Source organism: Lissotriton helveticus, chromosome 1_1, assembly GCF_964261635.1.
Source record: "Lissotriton helveticus chromosome 1_1, aLisHel1.1, whole genome shotgun sequence".
Taxonomy (NCBI): domain Eukaryota; kingdom Metazoa; phylum Chordata; class Amphibia; order Caudata; family Salamandridae; genus Lissotriton; species Lissotriton helveticus.
In genome coordinates, this window is record NC_136057.1 from 1,914,762,423 (window position 1) to 1,914,788,259 (window position 25,837).

A 25,837-nucleotide genomic window follows, 5' to 3' on the forward strand; every position below is an offset into this window, starting at 1 on the left:
TGGTGCAGTGAGCTAAAAAACGGTGTTGGATCTAGCCCTGATCTCTTGACTGGGTGAGAGTATTCTGCTTAATTCAGAGACTCTGTCCCTCACCACCCCTTGTTGTAAATATTTTGGTCCTCCATGGTGAGCATCATGATATCTGCATTGAACATATTATGCATTGGTATAGATATATCGATGATATATTCTTAATTTGGCGGGGTTCTTCTCTTCCAGGGGATACTCATTAATAGTCATAAGCACTGAATTATCTCCGCCCATGAGCGGGAACCCGGAACACATAAACAATATACATATATATGTGTAAATATATCAAAAAGTACATAGTACTAAACTAATTATACACATATAAATGTATAATAACCATAATATGCAGCCTAACATATATACATAGGCTAATAAAGCCAAAACTTACACACGTTCTGAAGCATGAAAATATGCTGTATATAAATGCAATAAACAGGCATGAGCCTAAAATGCATTTCATAACCATGAAAACCTTTTATTTTCATCAAAGAACCTGTTGTAAACAGTTATTAGCCTAAAAGGCTGCATATGAAAAAATGTCTGTGTACAGAAAATCAGACTGGCACCCTGCCTTTAAGGCCCCAGAGAATCTGCACACTTTGCCTTTAAGGCCTCCAGGAGAACTCTGTTCCCATCATGCACCACAGGTGACAGTTAGGTCAGTTCTTTTTTCCGGCTTGTTCTGTGAGGAACCTGGAACTTGAGCTCTGCTAGTTTAGCAGTTTTTCTGTCAAAATTTGGTTTTTTCTTCTCTTTTTTGACAAATTACTACTCCGGTGGTGGTTTAATACCTTTTTCTGACTAAACTGTTGGTGATTTTTTAGTCAGAATGCCACCTTTATTTTACAAATGTCCTTCCTGTGGGATGAAGATGTCAAAAAGTGACCCACACTCTGTTTGTGTGATTTGTCTTCCAGCTTCTCATAAGGTGGAAGATTGTTATCACTACCTCAACCTTTCTAGTAGGACTTTGCGAGAAAGGGAGAAAATGAGGTTGCTGGGCCTTCTGGAGAGAGAAAGTCGTGGTGAGAAGGTCTCCAAGAGCTTGTTATCATCTGCCAAGCCATCTTCTCAACACAAACGTCGAAGATCAGCTTCTCCTGAAGGTAGAACTAAGAAAAATCGACTCCAGGGAGCGTCGCCGTCAAAAAAGGGGCGCTCGAGGTCGAGATCCAGATCGCCGTCAGCATTTTCGGCGTAGAAGAGGGCTCCATCGACGTCGAGGACTTCGCCGGTGAGGCAAGGTTCAGCGTCTCGACACTCGCCGTCGAAATCTTTCTCGACGTCGAGACATCTGGTGTCGATTGCAGTAAGGACGAAGGAGAGGCGTCCGACGTCGAAGGATGTGTCGACGTCCAAGGATCCAGTGTCGACGGTAAAGGATCCAGTGTCGACGTCGAAGGATCCAGTGTCGACGTCGAGAGGGAGTCATCGATCGACGTCGAAGGAGAGATGTACGTCGGCGTCGAGGAAAAGGTCTACGTCGAGAGGAAGATCGGCGTCGAAGAATTCGACGTCGAGACCTAAAAAGAGAAGGTCACGGTCTCCGTTGCGACGTAAGTCGACGTCGAAGCTTGCTTCGGGCTCGAAGCATGGAGCACAGTCTAGGTCTCCCCCACCTGATGAAAGGTCAGTTTCGAGACTATCAAGACCAGCCTCTCGGACCTCACTTAGGTCTTTGTCGAGGTCAGAAATAAGTCCACAACATTTAGTGGCGTCTTCACCGCAGGGTCAGCAAGATGACAGGGCTGCTGTGGGTCATGAGACAGTGCACCAGGACTCTTCTGTGGTGGCGCATTCTGGCTCAACTTCAGGGCAGGTGTCTGATGACAGACAAGTGGTGCCCAGACAACAGACCCCATCTGGCTCATCGAACTCTGAACACAGTGTAGTATCCAGAGCCTCCAAGTCTTCAGCAGGGCTGCATATTGTGCAGGTTTCACCTGAGGCTTCACCTGAGCGTGTAGAGCGTCCTCTTAACATGTCCCCGAGGTGGCTGGAAAGCCTGAGACATTGGAAGATGCGTCCAGATGCAGGACCGATGGGGATGAGGGCTCCGGTCCCTCAGTCGGAGCTGCATAGAAGATCACGCTCTAGATCCCGAGTGAGAGAGCGTTCGAGGGAGCGTAGGAGGCAGCGATCGGCAACTCCTCAGAGACGACGTAGAACCCCTTCACCATCTTCTACGTCTTCTGCGTCCTCTTCAAGTTCTTCATATAGAGACTATTCTCCCACTATATCATCTACTCCACCTTCCAGAGTGTCTCCCATAGATGATTTGAGCACATTTAATGATGTACTATGTCGTGGGGCAAATAAGTTTAACATCAAGATGGCAGTTCCCCAAGTAACTGCAAACAGAACAATGATGGACAGAATGTGGATCAATGTCACACATTCACCCCAGTCCAAAGATCCATCGTTTTTCCACTCCACACCCAGGGTGGTGTGGAGTGGAAAAACGATGGATTTGGGCCCAGATCTTTGGACTGGGGTGAATGTGTGACATTGATCCACATTCTGTCCATCATTGTTGTGTTTGCAGTTACCGCTCTAAGTGTACTGGGGATGCTCAGACGTGAGTCCCAGGCACTCCACACCACTGGAATCAAGCTAGCCGGGCTGAAGAGAGGTGTTACCTCGAAACCGGGCCGGTCCTCGGATGCTTGTTTCCGTTCTGGGAAGGACATGGCTTTTGTAGTTCGGACTGGACTGTTCCCATGGGGCACAGGGTCAGCGCTGATTTGCATATCGCCATTGTCTAACCCAGGGTGGTGTGGAGTGGAAAAACGATGGATTTGGGCCCAGATCTTTGGACTGGGGTGAATGTGTGACATTGATCCACATTCTGTCCATCATTGTTGTGTTTGCAGTTACCGCTCTAAGTGTACTGGGGATGCTCAGACGTGAGTCCCAGGCACTCCACACCCCTGGAATCAAGCTAGCCGGGCTGAAGAGAGGTGTTACCTCGAAACCGGGCCGGTCCTCGGATGCTTGTTTCCGTTCTGGGAAGGACATGGCTTTTGTAGTTCGGACTGGACTGTTCCCATGGGGCACAGGGTCAGCGCTGATTTGCATATCGCCATTGTCTAACCCAGGGTGGTGTGGTGTGGAGTGGAAAAACGATGGATTTGGGCCCAGATCTTTGGACTGGGGTGAATGTGTGACATTGATCCACATTCTGTCCATCATTGTTGTGTTTGCAGTTACCGCTCTAAGTGTACTGGGGATGCTCAGACGTGAGTCCCAGGCACTCCACACCACTGGAATCAAGCTAGCCGGGCTGAAGAGAGGTGTTACCTCGAAACCGGGCCGGTCCTCGGATGCTTGTTTCCGTTCTGGGAAGGACATGGCTTTTGTAGTTCGGACTGGACTGTTCCCATGGGGCACAGGGTCAGCGCTGATTTGCATATCGCCATTGTCTAACCCAGGGTGGTGTGGAGTGGAAAAACGATGGATTTGGGCCCAGATCTTTGGACTGGGGTGAATGTGTGACATTGATCCACATTCTGTCCATCATTGTTGTGTTTGCAGTTACCGCTCTAAGTGTACTGGGGATGCTCAGACGTGAGTCCCAGGCACTCCACACCACTGGAATCAAGCTAGCCGGGCTGAAGAGAGGTGTTACCTCGAAACCGGGCCGGTCCTCGGATGCTTGTTTCCGTTCTGGGAAGGACATGGCTTTTGTAGTTCGGACTGGACTGTTCCCATGGGGCACAGGGTCAGCGCTGATTTGCATATCGCCATTGTCTAACCCAGGGTGGTGTGGAGTGGAAAAACGATGGATTTGGGCCCAGATCTTTGGACTGGGGTGAATGTGTGACATTGATCCACATTCTGTCCATCATTGTTGTGTTTGCAGTTCCCCAAGTAACATCGTCAGTCATCTTTGAAACCCTACATCACAAAACGTCTGGGAGACCTCTTCTGCCGCTAGTGCCCGGTTTGATAGAACCAGCAATGAAAACATTCTTGACGCCGGCTACTGTGGGTTCAGGTCCTTCTAGGATTGCGAAAAAGTACAAGGCTCCAGAAGAGGATCCAATATTTTTGCGCTCTGACCCACCTCCAGACTCTCTTATTGTGGTGGCAGTCAGAAAAGCGCATTCTGCAGCATCTACCTCTTCTGCTCCACCTGAAAAGGATAGCAAGAGCATGGATTCCTTGGGGCGTAGAATGGCTAACACCTCTGGTTCGGTCCTGAGAGTGGCCAGTGCTTCAGCCTTACTGGGCCGCTATGATCGTCATCTATGGGACTCGGTGGCTCGTTTTGCGGATAAACTCCCTAAGGAAGATCAAAAGGATTTCCTGGAGATTGTGGAAGAAGGCGGACTGGTGGCTAACCAGAGCATTAGCGCGGCTGCTGATTAGGCGGATCTGGCAGCGCATGGCTATGCTCACGGTATTTGTGCTAGGCGTACGGCTTGGCTGCGCCTTACTGGGCTAAAGCCTGAGGCCCAGAGGAAAATAGTGAATTTACCGTTCAATGGTTCGACTCTGTTTGGATCTCATGCTGACGATGAGATGTCCAAGATGAAAGTGGAGTTGGACACCCTGAAGGCCGTAGGTTTAGAGAAGAAGAAAGAATTTAAACGTCGGGGTAATTTTCGTCCCTATGACAAGAGATCTTTCCAGCAGAGGAGCCAACAGACGAATTGGTCCTCGCAAAACCAAGGCCAGAATCAACAGAGGTCGCAATTCCAACAGCGGCGACCTGGGCGAGGCAGAGGCAATGGTAATAGGCAGCAGTCATCCGCTGCCAAGCAGCCTCAGAAACAATGAATGGAGGCTTCCTCCACAACCGTGTGCCACTCCGGTCGGAGGAAGTATTGTGTGGTTTCTGGAGGAGTGGAAACAGATCACAAAGGACAGATGGGTGATGAGTATCATTCAGAACGGATACCTTTTGAGATTCAAGAAGGCCCCTCCTGTCATGCGTCCTCTAAAAATGTTACAGTGGAATGTCAAACGTTTACAACAGGAAGCGAACATTCTTCTGAAGAAGAAGGCCATAGAACTAGTACCTTCTCAGCAGAGAGGTCAAGGCCTGTACTCACGATTTTTTCTCGTAAAGAAAAAAGGTCCAGCTACGGAGTTCAGACCTATTCTGGATTTGAGACGGTTGAACAAATTCATTGGAAAGGAGAGGTTTCTAATGCTGGCGCTTCATCAGGTCTACCCCCAGTTACATCAGGGGGATTGGATGTGCTCCATCGATCTGAAGGATGCTTACTTTCATATTCCGATATCCAGAAAACATCGCAAGTTTCTCAGGTTTCAAGTAGCTGCTCATCACTATCAGTACGCAGTACTCCCGTTCGGCCTGAGATCAGCTCCCAGAACATTTTCCAAATGTATGGTGGTAGTGGCGGCTTGTCTTCGAAAGAGACGGATTTTCATATATCCGTACTTAGACGACTGGCTTCTGAAGAGTTCATCCCCATCTCTACTGGAAGAACATCTATCGATATGCCTCCAACTTATGTACAAGTTGGGTCTTCAAGTCAATTACAAGAAGTCCATAATGAACCCCACCCAGAAGATCCACTACTTGGGTGCTCAACTGGACACGGAAAACGAAAACGTGTGTCCTTCGGAGGAGAGGTGGTTATCCATCAAGGCGAAGTGTATTCTTCTCCTTCAGTCTGCACGTCCGACAGTTCGGAAAGTGTCCTCTCTTCTGGGGTCCATGGCATCGTGCATCTTCATCGTTCCAAACGCACGTTTGCATATGCGTCCTCTACAACAGTGTCTGGAAGATCAGTGGAAGCAGAGGACGGGATGCTGGGAGGATCGAATCCATCTCCAACAGTCGGCAGGCGGACGACCTCAGCAGAGACTTCGTCGAAGCGCACGACTGGGTTCTCAACGAGGAGGTCGCGCACAGCATTTTCCAGGCTTGGGGAACACCAGACATCGATCTGTTCGCAGACGCGGCAAACACAAAATGCCCCGTCTTCGCGTCCAGGTTCTCCCAGAAAGGGTCTCAAGGGAATGCCCTTTTGATAGACTGGTGGCAAATCTTGCTGTACACCTTTCCACCGACAGCGTTGATACCAGCAGTGATCAACCGGATGTACAAGACTGACTCCAGAATGATACTGATTTGCCCAGAGTGGCCACGCCAGTGGTGGTTCCCAGATCTCCTCCAGTTTTCATAAGTGCCACACAGGAGATTGCCTTGTCGCCCGGATCTTCTGTCCAAACAGGAGGGGCGAGTGTTTCATCCCAATCTGCCCTCCCTGCGCTTGGCAGCATGGCTCCTGAAGTCATCCAGTACGGACATTTGCTGCTGAATCCGGAGTGTATGAACATCCTTAAGGAGGCAAAGCGACCCTCTACAAGACAATCCTACGGATTTAAGTGGAAACGCTTTTACCTTTGGTGTCAGAGTAAGGGTCTTGACCCTATTCATGGTCAAGAACAGGTGATCTTACCTTATCTACTTTACCTTGCTGAATCTGGTTTGCAGTTTAATTCCATCAAAGTCCATCTTGCTGCAATTACTGCTTATAGAAAATCGCCAAGACAGATATCTTTCTTTCGGATGCCTTTGGTGAAGGATTTTCTAGAAGGTTTAAGGAAGGTGTATCCTCCAGTCAGGTCTCCTTCTCCACCTTGGGAGCTTAATGTGGTATTGACCAAGTTGATAGGTCCCCTCTTTGAACCCATACATAAAGCGTCTTTACAACACTTATCTTGGAAAGTAGCGTTCCTGGTGGCCATCACTTCTGCTCGTAGGGTGAGCGAAATCCAGGCTCTGTGTTGCAATGAACCGTACACTATTTTTCATGGAAACAGAGTGGTGCTCAGAACTCATCCTGCTTTCCTACGCAAGGTGGTGTAGGATTTTCATATTAATCAAACCATAACATTGCCTACTTTCTTCCCAAACCCTTCGAGTCCGGCTGAACGGGCTCTACATTCGTTAGATCTAAAAAGGGTTTTGAAATTTTACTTAGATAAAACAAAGTCTTTGAGGCACACGGACCGTCTTTTTGTGAACTATGGTCCTACAAATACTGGTTTGGCAGCGTCCAAGAGATCCATTTCTAGATGGATAGTGTCATGTATCCTACTGGCTTATCAGCTAGCCCACAAGTCTTTGTCAGGTGACCTAGGGCGCATTCTACAAGGAGTAAAGCTTCTACCACAGCTCTCCTTAGGAATGTGGCTATGTCAGAGATATGTAAAGCAGCTACTTGGCGTTCAGTGCATACGTTTACACGCCATTACTGTATAGATTCTGATGCGCAGGTTGATGCACAAGTGGGACAAGCATCCCTCAGAAATTTGTTTGCTAATTCTAGCTAAACACTATGGTTTTAAAGTGTGGCTATGCATTTATCTGTTTGCCCGCTTCCAGTGGGTATGAGCTTGCTACTCTATTCAGTGCTTATGACTATTAATGAGTATCCCCTGGAAGAGAAGGATTAGTTACTTACCTGTAATCCTAGTTCTCTACCAGGTGTATACTCATTAAAGTCATAAGCATCCTCCCGCCTCCCCGGGCGAGCAGTAGCATTGAGGTTTTCAATATATGAAGTTTTTAAGTGCAGATTCCTGCTAAAGTTTTACTGTACCGTACAAAAGAACTGACCTAACTGTCACCTGTGGTGCATGATGGGAACAGAGTTCTCCTGGAAGCCTTAAAGGCAAAGTGTGCAGATTCTCTGGGGCCTTAAAGGCAGGGTGCAGTCTGATTTTCTGTACACAGACATTTTTTCATATGCAGCCTTTTAGGCTAATAACTGTTTACAACAGGTTCTTTGATGAAAATAAAAGGTTTTCATGGTTATGAAATGCATTTTAGGCTCATGCCTGTTTATTGCATTTATATACAGCATATTTTCATGCTTCAGAACGTGTGTAAGTTTTGGCTTTATTAGCCTATGTATATATGTTAGGCTGCATATTATGGTTATTATCCAGTATTATGGGTGTCTTTCATAGATTCACATGCCTGAATCATTCCCCGTCGTCGAGATGGGAGCCCCGGTAATAGAAAAGTAATGTCCTATAGACATACATAGAGAAAAATAGGCCTAAGGGCCTTGCCTTAGTAGCCTATCTATGTCCTTTTGTAAAAAGGACCAAATTTCCAAAGGTAGCCAATCAGCTACCACCTCCCTCTAGAACCTTCCTGCCAGGAGCCTCAGTCTCTCAGATTTTCTACCGCACGTTGTGCTAGGGAGTCCCCACCTGAGCTCTCCTCAGGTTTCTTCAAATTCTCTACTTTTCTTCAAAAAACTTGGATTATACTTCAACTATGGCTGAACAACAGAAAAAAGGACTCTTCAGAGCTTGTTCTTCTTGTGGCAAGAAGAGACTGCACGTCGACGACAAGCATGAGACTTGCCTCTACTGCCTCTACCCTGACCACACAGTAAAGGACTGCAGGGTATGTAGAACATTCTCTACCAAAACACTTAAGGATAGAGAAGGCAGACTGCTCCTCTGGTTAAACAGACTCAAAACCAGAGATGATGAGGTGCTCTCCTCGGAGGGCAGTGAAATGGCTTCAGTTTCCTCAAAACTGTCCTTAAAAAGGCCAAGGGAGGCTTCCCCTGGCCATCCAGACGTCCCTCACAAAAAGACTACTTCAAAGTCTTCTGAGGCAAGATCTGACACGTCTGTGAAGGATGCTGCAACCTTCAGAAAGCCATCGCAGTCCTCGTCGTCTACTTCCATGACATTCTCTTCAAGAAAAACGAACTATGTTTCCACATCGACGACGACAGTCTCGACGACGGTGGCATCGTCAGCCTTGACTTCAACGACGACGACCACCCACTCGTCGACGACGGGTAAGCCAATATCGTCGATTGTACTTATTAAAAAACAGCAATCGTTTGTCAAAACTCCGTCGTCATCACCGTCGACGTCGACAAAACAGAAAACACCGACATCGTCGACGAGAATTCAGTCGACGTCCACCGCATCGTCGACGAAGACACCGACGACGGTAGGAGCACCGCCGACGACAAATGCACCGTCGACGGCTACTACGCCGCCGACGACAAAACTGCCGTCGACGACCACATCGACGACGGCGAAAGTACCGTCGACGACCGCATCGACGACGGCGAAGGCACCGTCGACGATCGCGTCGACGAAGACATCGTCGACAGCCGCACCGTCGACGACCGCCACGTCGACGACAGCTTCATCGGCGAAGGGACACTCGACGCTTGAAAAACGATCGACGTCGACGACACCGTCGACGACCTCGTCGATGACGACATCATCGACGCCATGGAAAAAAGCGGAGTTAATTCCATCAAAAAAGGTCACCAAACTCCCTATTACGCCCGAATTGACATCACCCAGTAGGGTTCAATCACTGCTTCCTTCTCACATACTACAAGCTGACGAATCAGATGATGAACAATTCGAACAAGCTACTAGCCCGTCAGATCTCAATGTCAAATGCCAGAGTACTGACGATGACGGAGATGATGTTATTTTTACGGAAGAAACTGTTCGGGCTCAGGTACATACTCAAGTCGCTCCAATGATCGTATTGCCGGCTGAGATAATTAATGATCTTCAATTCCTGATCACAGACTATAAAAAGCGATTCCCAGAATCGTCGGCGACACCTTCACATGACAATTCTCAAGAATCTTCCAAACAGCAAAGATCACCAAGGGCAAGACCAGCACCTTTGGTTATTCCTCAAGACAATGAACAGGTTCACAACATACAATCCTCTGATGATGACGACGAACCTCCTGAGGAAGGTGAGGTTAGAGATGACCTCTCTCAAAACAGAGATGATGAGGATTACGTTGCTCATTCTCCGGCCACACCGGAACCCAGCACATCAGACTCTCCACCAGTGGATATCGGTGGATTCCGCAATTTAATAGAGAGAGCGGCCACTAGATTTCACATGGCAATGGAAACAAAAGTAACGGATTGTTTCTTGTATGACTTCAAAGACCCCATAAGGAAGGAGGCACGGTCCATTCCCATAATAGAACATATCTGGGAACAGGGGCTACAACTCATGCAAACTCCTGCATCTGTTTCAATAGTGGTCCCTAGACTGGACAAAAAATATAGAGCTCCGTCAACGGCACCCACTTGTTTTAATTCACATCCAAAACCAGATTCGGTCGTCACTCAAGCCGCCCAGAAGAACTCCAGAAACCCATCCTCGCCACTGTCAGCACCACCAGACAAGGAGGGCAGGAAATTGGATGGCATAGGCAAACGCTTCTCCACAACGTCAGCCATGACGGTCAAAGTGGCCAACGCCATTGCTCTGCTGGGCAGATACAATAGGCAACTATGGGAAGATATTGCCCCATATCTCACGCACGTGCCTGACGACTTGAAAAATGAGGTCCAGGCACTCCTTCATGAAGGTCAAATGTCAGCATCAGAAATCATAGATTCAGCTGTCGATGTCGCCATGACAGGCTTCAGACAGCTTGCAGGCGCCGCAGTTTTGCGCAGACAAGGATGGCTCAAAGCGACGTCCTTCAGGCAAGAGGTACAAACCAAAGTTGTAGATATGCCCTATGACGGACAACAACTATTTGGAGCTAAAATAGATGAAGCCTTGCAGACGATTAAGAAAGACACCGATACTGCAAGGGCCCTCGGGACTTTACAATTCAGAAACCAGTCCTTTCGAGGGCACAGAGGAAGAGGACAATCCACATACAGAGGATCCTATCAAGGCAAATCCACATACTCATATAATCAAAATCGCTCACAATATCCGCAGCGACAGCAACAACAAAGTCGTCAGACCCCCTACGGGAGACAGAACTTCAGGGGCAAATCGCAAAAGAAAACGGCTGGCGGAAGACAATGACCATTTCCCGCAGCCAGTCCCCCCACCATCCTGTCCGCTCAAAATTGGTGGCAAACTGACACATTTCCTCCAAAATTGGAAAATGATTACGACGGATCGGTGGGTACTACAATTGATTCAACACGGTCACACCTTGGAATTCAACTCCATCCCACCGTTAACCCCTCCTCACAAACATCATCACAAACACCTTCGTATGTTACTGAAGGAAATCTCTTCCATGATAAAAAAGGGAGCAATAGAGCGAGTCCCATCAGCTCAAAAGGGAAAGGGATTTTATTCCCGCTTCTTTTTAATCCAACAGAAAAAGAAGAAATGGAGGCCTATTCTAGATCTCAGGGCGCTCAATGCCTTCCTGAAAAGCCAATCGTTTCGAATGGTGACTATCCAGGAAATCCTAGGCTCCCTGGAGGAAGGAGACTTTATGACATCTTTGGACCTGCAAGATGCATATTACCATGTCCCAATACACAGACGACACAAAAAATTCCTACGATTCGAAGTAGCAGGTCTCCACTACCAATTTTGTGTCCTCCCATTTGGCCTCAAATCAGCGCCTCGCATTTTTACAAAGTGCCTGGCTCCTGTGGCAGCTTACCTGAGACAACAGAATCACCAGGTCTTCCCCTACCTGGACGACTGGCTGGTGAAAGCACCGTCTCTCACCGACGCGCAGCTGTCTTCCAACGCCTGTCTCGATATTTTCCGGAACCTAGGTTTGACTCTCAACTTCGAAAAATCTACTTTACAACCCACCAGGATAATAACATTTCTGGGGGCCACTATAAACACCATTTCCTCCAAAGCTATCCCGTCTCTGGAAAGAAAAAACAAACTGATGACTCTAGCTACCGCAATATCTTCAAAACCAACCATCAAAGTAAGGATTTTCAAATCTCTTCTAGGGATGATGTCTTCCTGCATTCTACTCATCCCTCACTGTCGGCTCAGAATGCGCCCCCTTCAGGAGGCCCTGACCAAACAGTGGACCCAATGTACAGATTCCTTCGAGGATCACATTGTCGTCACTCGACAAATATCCGAGACGCTGGGTTGGTGGATGAAGCTCAAGAACCTATCCAAAGGTCTCACGTTCTTGTTACCAGAAACTCCACACGTCATAACGACGGACGCATCTCTCGAAGGATGGGGTGCAGTCCTTCAAGACTTACAAATCAGCGGCAGATGGTCGGAGCAAGAGAAGGCTCTGCATATCAACCTCCTAGAACTACGTGCAGTCCTTCACTCCCTACAGGCATTCCTCCCTCGCATCAAAAATTCAGCAGTGCTAGTGAGGACGGACAACACGACCACAATGCACTACTTAAACAAGCAGGGAGGGACACGCTCGCTGACGCTGTCTCGCGAATCACAAAAAATTTGGAACTGGCTACTGCTCAACAACATCACATTAACATCAGAGTATGTCCCAGGAAAAGACAACGTCATAGCAGACACTCTCAGCAGACAGAGGTCAATGTCCCACGAATGGGAACTGAACCAAAAAGTTCTAGACAACATCTTCTCGGCATGGGGAAAACCACAAATAGACCTCTTCGCCACCAAGGAGAACAAAAAATGCCACAGCTTCGCAAGTTGGCATCCCCAACAGGGGTCATTAGGAAATGCATTTTCCATCGCATGGCGCAACGTGTTTGCGTACGCATTTCCGCCATTTACCCTGATAAGCAGAGTCATCCGGAAGATGAAAATGGAGCATTGCACATTGATTCTCATTGCCCCATACTGGCCGAGACAACATTGGTTCGCGGACCTCCGTCGCCTCTCAGTCCGTCCATCAATCCAACTGCCTCAACATCCCTCTCTACTCTCGATATCCAAAGGCCAGATACTCCACCCGAATCTGAAATCTCTCAGATTATCGGCTTGGCTCCTGAGTACCGAGAATTCTGTCACCTAAGCATCCCGCAGGAGTGCAAGGAAGTCCTAGCTAAAGCAAGAGCAGTTAGCACGAACAAAACTTATTCCTTGAAATGGAAACGATTTTGTATTTGGTGTAAAGACAACAATATACACCCTTTCAGGATCACTCCAGAGCAGATACTGCCTTATCTCCTGCATCTGGCCCAAACAGGTCTTGCGCATGCTTCCATCAGGGTACACCTGGCAGCAATCTCACGCTTCACAAGGTCTTCAAAAGGCCCTTCACTATGGTCCAACAGACTGATAAAACAGTTTCTTAAAGGGCTTTACAGATCTTTCCCTAGACCAAGACGAATACCACCAACGTGGCATCTGAATATTGTACTCAATCAATTAATGAAACATCCATTTGAACCTATCCATAGGGCTGAAATCAAATACATTTCCTGGAAAACTGCACTTCTTTTAGCTTTAACATCAGCCAGAAGAGTCAGTGAGTTGCAAGCTCTTTCGATACAGGATCCTTTCTTGCAATTTCGAGAGGACAGAGTCATATTGAGAACCAACCCCCGTTTCATTCCTAAAGTCCCCTCGGACTTCCATCTCAATGAACCACTTGTGCTTCGCTCATTCTTCCCGAACCCAGGCACAGTGGCGGAAAGATCTCTTCACTCTTTGGACATTAAGAGATGTCTAAAATTTTACCTGGACAAAACGAAAGCTTTCAGAAAGACCAAACAACTTTTCGTTGCCTTCAGCAGGCCGAGAAAAGGCATGCCACTCTCCAAACAATCCATTTCCAGATGGATATCGGCAACAATTGCATTTTGTCATGACAAAGCCGGACGTCCATTACATTCCTCAGTCCGAGCACATTCCACGAGAGCTGTGTCCACATCGGCAGCACTATTCGCTGGTGTACCGATTCTGGACATCTGCAGAGCGGCCACCTGGAAATCGCCGCACACCTTTACCAGACACTACTGCCTGGACACGGAACTGATGCAGGATGCAGCTGTGGGCCAAGCTGTACTTCGCCATCTCTTCCAGTAAGATGAGCCTTCCTACTTCCCACCGTCCTGCAATGGTATGCACATTTATTTACTTTACTCTTTATATTACTGATGGTATCTAGTCACATGATATGTATTATCTCAGACTGTTATATTCCATCGCATATGTGCATAATGTATTGCTTGCTATTCTGATTCAGGCATGTGAATCTATGAAAGACACCCATAATACTGGATAAGAAATGCGTTACTTACCTGTAACAGCAGTTATCCAGTATTGGTGTCTTTCATAGATTCACATGCAACCCTCCCACCTCCCCAGGAAGGACTCATCTCTCACTACAGAGCATATGTTACGTCTACCTAGCTTGGTGCGTACGAAAATCTGAGAGACTGAGGCTCCTGGCAGGAAGGTTCTAGAGGGAGGTGGTAGCTGATTGGCTACCTTTGGAAATTTGGTCCTTTTTACAAAAGGACATAGATAGGCTACTAAGGCAAGGCCCTTAGGCCTATTTTTCTCTATGTATGTCTATAGGACATTACTTTTCTATTACCGGGGCTCCCATCTCGACGACGGGGAATGATTCAGGCATGTGAATCTATGAAAGACACCAATACTGGATAACTGCTGTTACAGGTAAGTAACGCATTTCTTATACATTTATATGTGTATAATTAGTTTAGTACTATGTACTTTTTGATATATTTACACATATATATGTATATTGTTTATGTGTTCCGGGTTCCCGCTCATGGGCGGAGATAATTCAGTGCTTATGACTTTAATGAGTATACCCCTGGAAGAGAACTAGGATTACAGGTAAGTAACTAATCCTTATTCACAGGCTGTTGCATTTGTGGAACTTATCAATTCTAATGCCTTCAATTTGTCATTCACGTCTAGCATCAGTCAGTCAAAAGCTTATTTTCTGGATGTAGAGATTGGGATAATCAATGGCAAGCTGGAAACCAAACTTAACAGGAAGCCTACGGCGGGTAACACTGTGCTGCACGCCACAAGTCACCATCCGGCCCATTTGATACGCAGCATTCCCTATGGAGAAATCCTGCGTATCAGACGCATTTGCAGTACAGATCACCAATGCCACTTGGCACAAGAGGCTAGTAAAATAAGGTTTTTGGCCAGAGGTTACAAGGAGTCTGATATAGTTAACGCCATCAGAAAAGCTAATGCATTTTCTAGAAAGGAGACCCTTGTTCATAAGAAATGTCAGAAGGCAAATGTGGTAGAACCTAAACAGCCCACCAGATTAATCTGGACTTATAACAAACAGCACGGGGCACTGCGTAAGATTGTTAACAAACATTGGAGCCTCGTACGCAATGATCCAGTAGTTGGTGAGCTCATGACACCCAAACCAGCAATAACTGTCAGGAAAGCACGCTCCATGAGTGATGCTCTTGTTAAATCTAGTCCTGAAGTTGTTACTCCTAAAATCTGGTTGCATGCTAGCAAAGGCTTTAGAAAATGTGCCAGTTGCAAAGCATGCAACCATGGGGTCAACAAAACTGTGTTTGCCACGCCCTTTTCAGACATTCCTCAAACTATCGCCAAACAACTTACCTGCAAGACTGAGTACGCAGTGTATGTGCTGGAGTGTTCGTGTGGCCTGCAATATGTTGGGAGTACCAAGTTGCAGGTTCACAAGCAGATACTCCAGCACATCAGGGCTATCAATACCAATGATGCCGCGTACCCGGTCGCCCGGCACTTTAAAGAACATCACGATAATAAAAGCGAGTTATTGCAATATTTCGTGATAGATGCCGTTGGTCCTCTGAGAAGAGGGGGCAACAGGGAGGCAATCTTAGGAGCCTTAGAAACCAAGTACATCTTGGAATTAGATAGTAAGAACCCCTCTGGCCTCAATGCAACTGAGGATTTTTAGCCATGCCTCTAACCCACCGTAAACTGTTTAACCCCATCTGTCAGCTTGGCCGTATATTTTGCGAGTTTCTGGAGGGTCACTGAGCCAGATATTCCAGCATAACATATGAAATGCATTTCCATTGCTAGGACTCCAAGCACCTTCACTCTGGTTCCACCGCTGTGACCACTTGTATATATTTTAATCACACATGTTTTCAATTTCATTTTTCACGTATTTTCACTAGCAGCATAATGTTGTACACAATGGTTAGGACACAACAGCGTATATTTACTTGATCTTACTTGTCATTGGCCCATCTGGGCAGGCATGTTTGTACAAGGTACATCTTTGTATTTAATCTAATGTTGGGCAACAAAATGTATCGGTCTGGAGTTAAGGAAACTGGGTAGTAATGTATTTACTAAACTACAGAACGCATGTTCTCTTGTATTTTACATCTATTTTGCGTATTTGCACAGCAAATTTTGCACTATTAATATAAATGTTGTTGCATAGGTCTTTGTTGCTATCATCAATTTAATCATGTAATTTAGTGTTTTTTAACATTATATAGTCAGTGAATTTTAGAATAAAGTTCACTGTCTTTTACGAGTGTTACATTCTTAAATTTTGAATGTTGTCCCATTTACATAGTTTTTTTTACATTATCGACTGTGCCTTGTGTTGTGTTAACCAATTAAATGCACTTTACTGCTTGCACTTTAAAAGTAGATTCCTCCCCCCATGGCGTCATGTGATCAAGGCCTCTGGGTAGGCCGAAACGTCATGCTGGCAGGGCGCTCTTCTTTTGAAATAAAGATCTAATTGCTCACCTGCATATATTGGGTGAACTCCTCATTTCTGGTCATCGTGACGCTCCCGGGATAGGGGGCTCGGCGACATTTTGTGGTTAGACACAGCACTATTGGCTACATTGCAGACCACATTTCATAATTGAATAGCCCCAGAGGCTGAGACGTATTACCACAACTTCAATGATGGGGAATGATTCAAGCATGTGAATGTATGAAAGATACCAATACTGGAGAATTGCAGTTACAGGCAAGTAACTAACATATTATCTTATTTTGGCCTCAGATACATTTACGGTAATTATGGTTGTATGGAACTGCGCTATGCTTATACATATTCCGTTTAAAACAATTTGATGTAGACATTTCAGATTACAGCATTTTAACTGTGTGCTCATAAACATTTTCCTTTTCATTAGCTGTAATACTTAGCATGCCACTGTATTTATCCATATGTGGTAAAATTATCTATTTTTTAATTTTGTAAGATATTATGATATTCAGGACGGGTCAATTCCAGGTCCTATTGGACAGCGTTTTAAGAGAACCTTGGAGAAGTACAGAAACAAGCGTTTGGAGCTGATTGAGTTTCAAAGTAACATCAAGGAAGATCCTTCGGCAGCAGAAGCTGTTGAATGCTGGAATAAGTATTATGAAGTCCTTATGCTCTGTGGATTGTTGAAAATTTGGGAAGATCTACGTCTGAGGTAGGTCAACATTTTTGTCAAATGTTTTGAAACAGTACATAGTAGAAGAAGGTGCATAACGTACTCACATTAGGTTGTCACCATAGTGCTAAAAACAAAGGAATTTCCTGGCAGTGTTAGTATTATGCACCTTTTTGTTAGACATTTAATACTCACTCAGCGTCATTAGGGCTTAATCCTAACTGTTTAATGTTGTCTTACATGCTATTGCATAGATGCTCGAATTAATCTTAGCCACTGGTTCATCGTTTTTCTCCCACTGTACCACTCTATTCAGACTCCTGCCATATGGAAATTAATCTTGGTTCTTTCCAATAGGAACAGGCCAGCCCGAATGGCCATGACAGGTCCCCTCTGGAAGTCACCCTAGAATGGTTGTGGCATACTTTGGCCTCCTCAGTGAGGTATATCTTGATTTCTATGGCATAACGAGCGTGGGACCCACGTCTCGGCATATCCGTCATACTTATAGTGTGCACTGTAACAAACAACAAAGTGGTGGATGGAACACTTGAATTAATCTCATCCTCTGGTGATCACTTGCAGCTGTATTCCAGTCTATATTTTCCCACTGTGTCACTCTGGACAGAGTCCAGCCATATGCAAATCATTCTTGGTCCTGTTTGAGTAGGAAAAGAGCGGCCCAAACCTACCTGCCAGGTCACACTCAGAATGAGACATAATTCCCTTTTGCAGCAGGACCAAGATCTTATTCAGGCTATTCTGAGACGGTGTGTGGACAAAATATCGAAAATATAAATATAGTGGGACAGAATATGGTGTCAAAAATATCGAGGACAAGAAAACCGTGAAGGTCATTTCTTATGGGTAAGTAAAGTTTTACTATATATAACTCCACATATATGTACTTTGACGATATATATCTTCAAGGTACGTAGATCTGGAGTTAAGAATAGTAAATTTATACCTATCTATTTGGATTTACCTACTCGATATTCTTGTCCTGGATATTTTTGACATGATATTCTGTCCACACGATATTTGTGTGTTCGATATTCTATCAGTGAACCTCTGAGACGTACTTTCCAACGTGTGCGTGTATGCTTGCAACTACCTTGTTTTCAAACTCTGCTAGCAGAAGGTCATATCCACAGAGTCCAGATTCTCCAGTATTGGATCTTTCATGGATACCCATGCTCGAATCCTTTCCGTTGTCAAAGTGGGAGTCCCAAAGTACACCATAATAAAGCAGTATGTATCACTATCATAGGCTATGATGCCAATTAAAAAGTCAGTTTAATAGCCTATCTGTGTCCTTTAAAAAAAAGGACCAAACCTGAACTATAACCGGTCAGGCGACTCTACCCTCTAGAAAACTCCCAACAGAGGCTGAGTCCCTCAGATTTTTTTCAGACGTCGTGTGAAGGGAGTCTCCCTGGGCTCTGCTCAGTTTCTTCAGTTATTCTTTTTGGAACATCCAAGATTATATTTCATGTTTGATTTCTCTGAACCTGGCACTAATATGTCAGAGTAGCAGAAAACAAGGTATGGACTACAAAATATGTCTAACTTTTTTCTCAAAAACTCTCAGGTTTTGAAAGATTAGGCTATTATTGGGACTGCAGAAAATTTAATCTGTCACTTCTGATGAGGACAGTGAGGTTTCCTTTACCTCACAGGAGAGGCCAAAGGGAGAGGGTGCACCAAGGGTCTTCAGAAGACGCGCTGAAAAGCCATACAAAAGTTTACCATGAGTCTTTTTAAGGTACTTCTTACAGAAAGAATATGGCAAAAAAAAGTCCACAGAGGCAGATCCGACAACTCCCTCTTCAGCCCTGCCTCTACATCAGGGAACTTCTTATAACCTGATGATGAGGTGTCTACGGCAAAAACGCTGTCAGAATTATTGTTAATAACAATTACAATGACAACGTCGAAGATCACAACCATATCCACTATTACTGCCTCACCTATGACGGCCTCATCTACAAATAGCTTCATCTGCGAAAGGCTGCATCTACGAGTGGACTCATCGACGATTGGCCTCCTTTGCAATTGCCTCATCAACGAAAGCCTCATCTACAATGGCATCTTCTAAGACAGTCGTCTATGACAGCCTCATCTATGATTGTTTTCTACGACGGCCTCATCTATGATGGTTGTCTACTACAGCCTCATCTATGATGGTTGTCTACGACGGCCTCATATATGATTGTCGTCTATGACAGCCTCAACTATGATGGTCGTCTACGATGGCCTCATCTATGATGGTTGTCTTTTCCGGCCTCATCTATAATGGTTGTCTTCGGAGGCCTCATCTATAATGGTCGGCTACGCCGGCTTCATCTATGATTGTTGTCTAAGACAACCTCATCTACGGCAGTGATCTATGACAGTCGTTGTAGACGACCTTGTCTACAACAGCCTCATGATGGTTGTTGACAATGGTCGTCTACGACAAACTCATCTATGACGGTTGTCTACGACTGCCTCATCTGTGAATGGCTCCATCTACAATTGCAGCATCACTGGCAGTAGTGTATGACCCCCTAACTTATGACGGTCGTCTACGATGGTCATATATACGACTGCCTCATCTATGACAGTCGTCTACGACGGACTCATCCATGATGGTCGTCTATAATGGTCGTCTTAGACAGCCTCATCTACGAGGAGCCTTGTCTACGAATTGCCTCTTCTAAGATGGCCTCATCCACGTTGCCATAGTCTGTTACGGTTGTCTACGCCTTGTCTACAATGACCTCGTCTATGATAACCACGTCTACCACATCTATGACCAAATCCTCTCCCACGGCCTCGTCTACTACCAAAGCCTCGTCAACGATAAACATTGTTGAATCAGCCTAGTCGTCTACCTCCACCTCGTCTACAACAATCTCGATGACAATACAAATGACAACAAAAGCATAGTAGTTGTCAACAAGAACAAAAAACCCATAATCCAGAATAATTTAATGTCAAAAATTAAGGAAACTAATATGTGAATGTCTGCAACAGTCAGCAATATATGGCAAGGCAATATGTGAAGCAATTTCACCAATTTGCTCCGCCTCTGACTCATGAGCATGGGTCAGGTCCACGTAGCTCTATTACTAGACCCCCAGGGCATGTTAAAGAATTACTTCAAACACTTTCCCGAGCCTCCACGGTCACATTGTGTCTGATATTTCAGCATCCTCCAATGCTCCTGCCACTCAAAGAAGGATCCTACTGTCAAATATTACCATGCTTCCCGGGTGATGGATTCTCCACCAGATAATTTTTGGTGGTTTTCATACCCTAAGGGTATGAATGGCCAAACTTCCATTAGAAAACAAGAAATTGTTGTTTTTTTCTTTAGGATTTAAAATAGAAAAGCTGTGAGACCTACTACACTGGTTGATTTATTCGGGAGGAAATACAATCATGGAAACCCCTGTCACCCATACCCACCGAACTCAGCTGTGCCTGGTGCTGCTGTATGGGCTGCCAATTCGCTGGCAATACGGGGCAGGTATATTCACCAGATGTGGTCAGACATTACCACATCCATAGAATTTCTGCTGGCAAACAGAAAGTTCATACACAAAAAAAGGTTCTGCACACCAGCAATCTGGCTACCGCTATAGCTGCAAAAACAAAATATTGCCTGTATTTTGGCAACTGACTAACTGTATGAGAAAAGCCAAATAGGGCCAGCTGTATTGAGGGTAAAATATCCATTGACGTATGATCACTAATGAACGTAAACACCTCCTCCCAGAAGTGTTGTAGCCTAGGGCATGTGAAGAATATATGCTTCCAATCGCCTGCCAGATTACATCTAAAACATTAGTTCGGAAGTTATGGAAACCGTTTATGTAGTCTGAGGGGGGTATGATACACCAACCACCTTGAAAGGAAGGACATTCTCTTGAAATTGGTTGCCCTGAAAGCCCTATTCCCAAATTCACACACGTGTTGCCATTCCTTAATATTAAACCAGCATCACGTTTCTTGAGCAATTTTTTAAAGCATTGCCTCAGCAAGACTCTTGCTCGAACCCTGTCGTAATAATCGATACCAATTTCCGACACCACTTAAATTCAGCTCTAAGGCTGCTTTGAATAATATCATTTCCCTCTTATTAATTATTTTGTACTTATTTACAAGAAAGTAAGTTATCTGCCTAAAACTGAACCAGAGATCACGACTCTGAAGTTCGCATTGTAATGTGAATACTTCCCACAATATCAGATTGGTCCCATTGTAAAAATATCCTAGTTTACGAAAACCTGGACTATTATAGGACTGCAGCACCTTTTGTTAAATCTTTAGACCCCATAACTCACAGTCTTTGAGGTCAGTATATGCGTGGCATATTGGAATGTTATAAGTTTTATGGAACCCCTGCATATGGTTAGCAATTGTATTCACAACCTTATACCTTGTCTTTTTAGGTAGCTTTGCAGTGTGCAAGAATGCTGGTAGCTTGATTGCACTTTCTAATAGCGTAAGGTTTAATAATAAAATTTTCAAATTTTAAAGCAGGGACAGCCAGCTGAGTTAATAAACTAATTAACAAAGCTTGATAATATGTACAGAGATGAAGTAATGCAAGTCCCTCCTACTCCACGTCTCGTTGAAGAATAGATTGCTTGATCCGAGTTTTTTTTTGCCCATATAAACTCCTGGATAGCTTTGTCCACTTCATTAAAATATGAGATTGGTATTTTTAAATGAAGATTTTAAACCAGGAATATCAGCAGAGGAAGTATCACTTTTTTCACGAGGGAGACTCGACCTACTATTGACAAAGGTAAAAGTGACCATCTTTATAAAAGGTTTTTAATTATATTAAGCGTTTTTACATAATTTAAACGAAACAGTTGAGAGACGTCAGCTGTAACATATAGGCCCAGGTATCTAATAGGTCTTAATGGCAGAAATTGTAGCAGTTCAGGAAGAACGGCCTCTAGTGAATTATGTAAGAGAAACTCCGTTTTGGACTGGTTAACCTTATAGCACCCCCACCCCCCTCCCACCCTCAGTTCTGTAACTGCTTGAATTTCTCCAAGCGCCATCTGAATGTTTGCCTTATCTGGGTTCAGGTATAAAACCAAATTGTCTACAAACAGCTATATCCTCTCGCTAGCTCAGTTACGCTGGTGTCTGTTAAGGTACGGCTTGCAGCAATATCAAGATATAGATGCTCAACACTTTCTCTTTCTGAGCGTACAGAATCATCAAGCAGTTCCTGAAAGAATCTTTCAGAGTTTTTTACTCCAGTAAGGGCTTCATACCTGGACTGGCACCTGAACATTGTTCTATCACAACTCATAAACAGAGCACACCTCATTTTTCTCACATGGAAGGTCGTCTTGTTATGAGCGCTCACTCCGACCAGGAGGGTTGAAGAGATACAGGCTTTCTCAACTCAAGAACCTTCTTGCGCCTCGCAGGCAATTTAGTATTTCTCAGAACAAAAGAAAATACAAAGACTTATACCCAAAGTTTCTTCGGATTTTGCCTCCATGAACATATAATATTTTGGACTTTCTTCCCAATCCAGCATCACCAGCTGAGAGGTCTATTTATATGCTAAGTATCAAATGATATCAGAAATTACCCTTTGGTTGTGCTAAAAAAACTCATGATAACTGCTGTACTCAGATTAGCACACTTTTAAAGGTGCTCCAGTCACGATGTCAACCATTGCTCAATGAATTGCAGCTTCACTCCAGTTCTGCCACTCAGAGACAGCCCCTCACTGTGAAAACCAGAGTGAACTCAACTAGGACCAGTTTTCACCTCAACTACTTTGTTTGCTAAGTACCTTTGGAGAAGATATGTCGTGCTCCAAATTGAAAGTGTCATGTCTTATAGGATAGTCCCATCATGTATACCCTGTTTTTCATACATTTTCCTATCCACGCGACTATAACAATTCTAAACAGGTGACATTTTACCTAATAGCTTGCACCTGTCTCTTCGACACCTGGCTCTTAATCTTCTATCAGAATCCCTGTACCTGACGTATATAAACATGTCCCAAGGAACAGCAGATTTATTCTGTATACGGGTCACCCCTTTTTTTCATCCTTGGCCAACAGCCAGCTGTGCATGATCACACTTTTTTAGAAAAGCATTGGTGATTGTTTTCAAAACATTAATGATTGTTTGTAAAACATACATGGTTGTTTTAAAAACATATTGATTCTAGAACAAATTGCTGGAGTGACCACCTTAGTATAAAAGACCCTCATTTCTCCCTACGAATCAGAGGATAATTCCTTCCAGCCTGAGAAGGGGGTCCTGCATGCTAAATCTTCGACACACAGCGGTCTGCCATCCCTTATGGGTTGTCATCCTCGATGCAGAGACGAGGTCCTTCATTCTAAACCATCAGATGAGGGGGCTGGTCCATCCCTAGGAGTTTCTTGGCTACATATACACATAGCTATACTCCACATCACAGGTTAGGTTAGGTACATTTAGGCAAATTACTTTGGTTTGGTTCTTATATAAACTGTGAAAATCTGAGTAGTTCATTCGTGCTTTCTCAGAAACCCTTACTCCCATCTTTCAGAAACGTCTGAAGTGGGAAGGAGAATCTGCCTCAGCTGAGCAGATATACTCTGTGTATTGGCTGAAGGTTTAAGCAAGCTTGTAAGGATACACAGTTCTCACATTGTGCAAAACCCTTAGGTACTAAAACTTTGGTTATTCGCCTGAGAATGACTGAGTCCACGAGTAGTGGTTCATGCAATGGGGAAGACCAATTGGCTAAAGCTCTTAACATCACAGAGAACTACAGACATGCAGTTATTATGAAATTGTTAGAACACAGCGTACCAGCAACTGGTGGCTGTGTTACCTTCGTGATTGAGGCACACAAGGTGTTCGAATCAGAGGTATTCTGTTCTTTTTATAAACTTTATTTAATTGTGAGTCATTACAGCCATACAAGCAGAACATATAGTATATTATTGTCTGTGCTTACACTGTACTTTTGTCCAACGGTACACACATTAAAAGCCATTATGATTAAAAGTGTATAGCCATCATTTTATGTTTTTAGTATAAGAGCTGCAGCAACATTGCAATATGCCCCCACTTCTTCACTCAGAGTTTCTGTATCCTTAGTTGTTGCCGTATGTGAGCATTTTATTGGTAGCCTGTATGTCTCCAAGTTATATCTCAACCAATACCCGATCTGTCTTGCCCCTCCTGCTCAGTGTCTTCGGCAGCTTTCCACACCAAATATGCCTGGTATGGCCCCCATATGCTCTTAGGTCGATGTTGGGCGGGCATTATTGCATTTAAGTTATATGATTGTGTGGAACAATAGGCTACGTCTGTGTACCAGTCTGCCAGTTTAGGTAGTAGACCTCGCATCCATCTCATTGCAATCCTACGCTTCGCTAACGGAAGACCAATAGCCACCAACTTGAGGTCTAACTTGTGCATCTCCTTATATCCTAGGAGTGCAACTAGTGGTATCTCTGGTATTGGTATCTCCAGCATCTCTGCTAAAGCAGTGAACACTTCACTCCAGAACACGCGAACTCCAGGGCATTTCCACGCCAAATGTGTGAAGTTTTCACCTGGCACCTTGCATCACATGCACCTATCTTCTTCCCTCGAACCATACTTATACAAACGAGCCGGAGTATAATATACTCTATGGAGATATTTATAGGGTACTAACCTGTGCCTACCATTCTGTGAGACGGACTTCTGTTACTGAAACAGTGAGTCCACTGTGCCTCTGTGATTTCTATGCCCAATTCCTCCTGCCACCCCTGTTGGGCTTTGTTTTGTATCCGAGTGTTATGCCCCCTATTAAGTGCATATATTTGTAATACCGTGTTGGGGAGCTTTGGACTGAAGGAGAGAAGACAATGACTTCATCTCTTGTGGTTCTGTCATGTCTGCCCCTAATGTCGCACGCAGCGCCTCCTGCTCCCTGTAGTACTGGTAAGCATCTAGAGTGGACACTTGAGGTGCCTGCGTAAGCACTTGGTCCTATGTTTTCACTGTTTCACCCAGGAAGAAATCCTCCATCTGCTCTATGTGTAGTGTGTGAAGTATTTGTATTACTGCCTCACCTCTGCACAATGGGAACCAGTCACACCATTCAATCAGCAGTTTGGGAGAGTATACTAGCCTACGTTGTTGTGCCTCTGCTATTTTCATTATTTGAGACCTTGTGCACCTGACAGGGTCTATGGTGCGAGGCCTCCCCTGCCATCCACTAACTAATATTTTCAGTAGCGGGGTAGGCGTTCCTTTCAATGTATAGTTGTGGTAAGTTGCATGGTCCATGCATCCAGTAATGCGCGTGTAATATTTTTGCAGTCCTATAGTACCTCTACAGGGCTGGAGGATTTAACCAGCCTTCTGAAAATGAATTTATTAAGCAATCCCTTTTAATCCAGGCTGCTTCTCGGCCCAGGCTAGCCGTGTCATAAGGGAGCGTAGATTCCGGAAAAATGATTTACACAATAAGATTGGGATGTTTGCAAAGAGAAAAAGGAATCGTGGGGGTAAAACCATTTTCATTAGTTCGATGTGGCTTCTGAAGGACAATGGAATTTATATCCATTTGTCAATTGATTCTGTTAGTATTTATACTGCGCACCCATAGTTTTCTAGCATTACTACTTCGGGGTCAGTGTGTATCTGTATGCCCAAGTATCTTACTGGGTCCATTCTATGGGGTACTCAT

At 44.8% G+C, this 25,837-nt stretch overlaps 1 protein-coding gene and 1 long non-coding RNA gene across 2 annotated transcripts in view; one reads left to right on the top strand and one right to left on the bottom strand.

The window, feature by feature from the left end:
* The window catches only part of SHCBP1L (SHC binding and spindle associated 1 like), a 1,483,415-nt gene that overhangs the window by 788,816 nt on the left and 668,762 nt on the right, over positions 1–25,837 (top strand). The window contains exon 5 of the mRNA XM_078643195.1: positions 16,948–17,166. Coding sequence (XP_078499321.1) covers positions 16,948–17,166 — 219 coding nt within the window. The remainder of the gene's footprint in view (positions 1–16,947; positions 17,167–25,837) is intronic.
* LOC144754913 (uncharacterized) overlaps positions 1–25,837 on the bottom strand; it is a 125,617-nt gene that overhangs the window by 13,133 nt on the left and 86,647 nt on the right. The window lies entirely within an intron of this gene.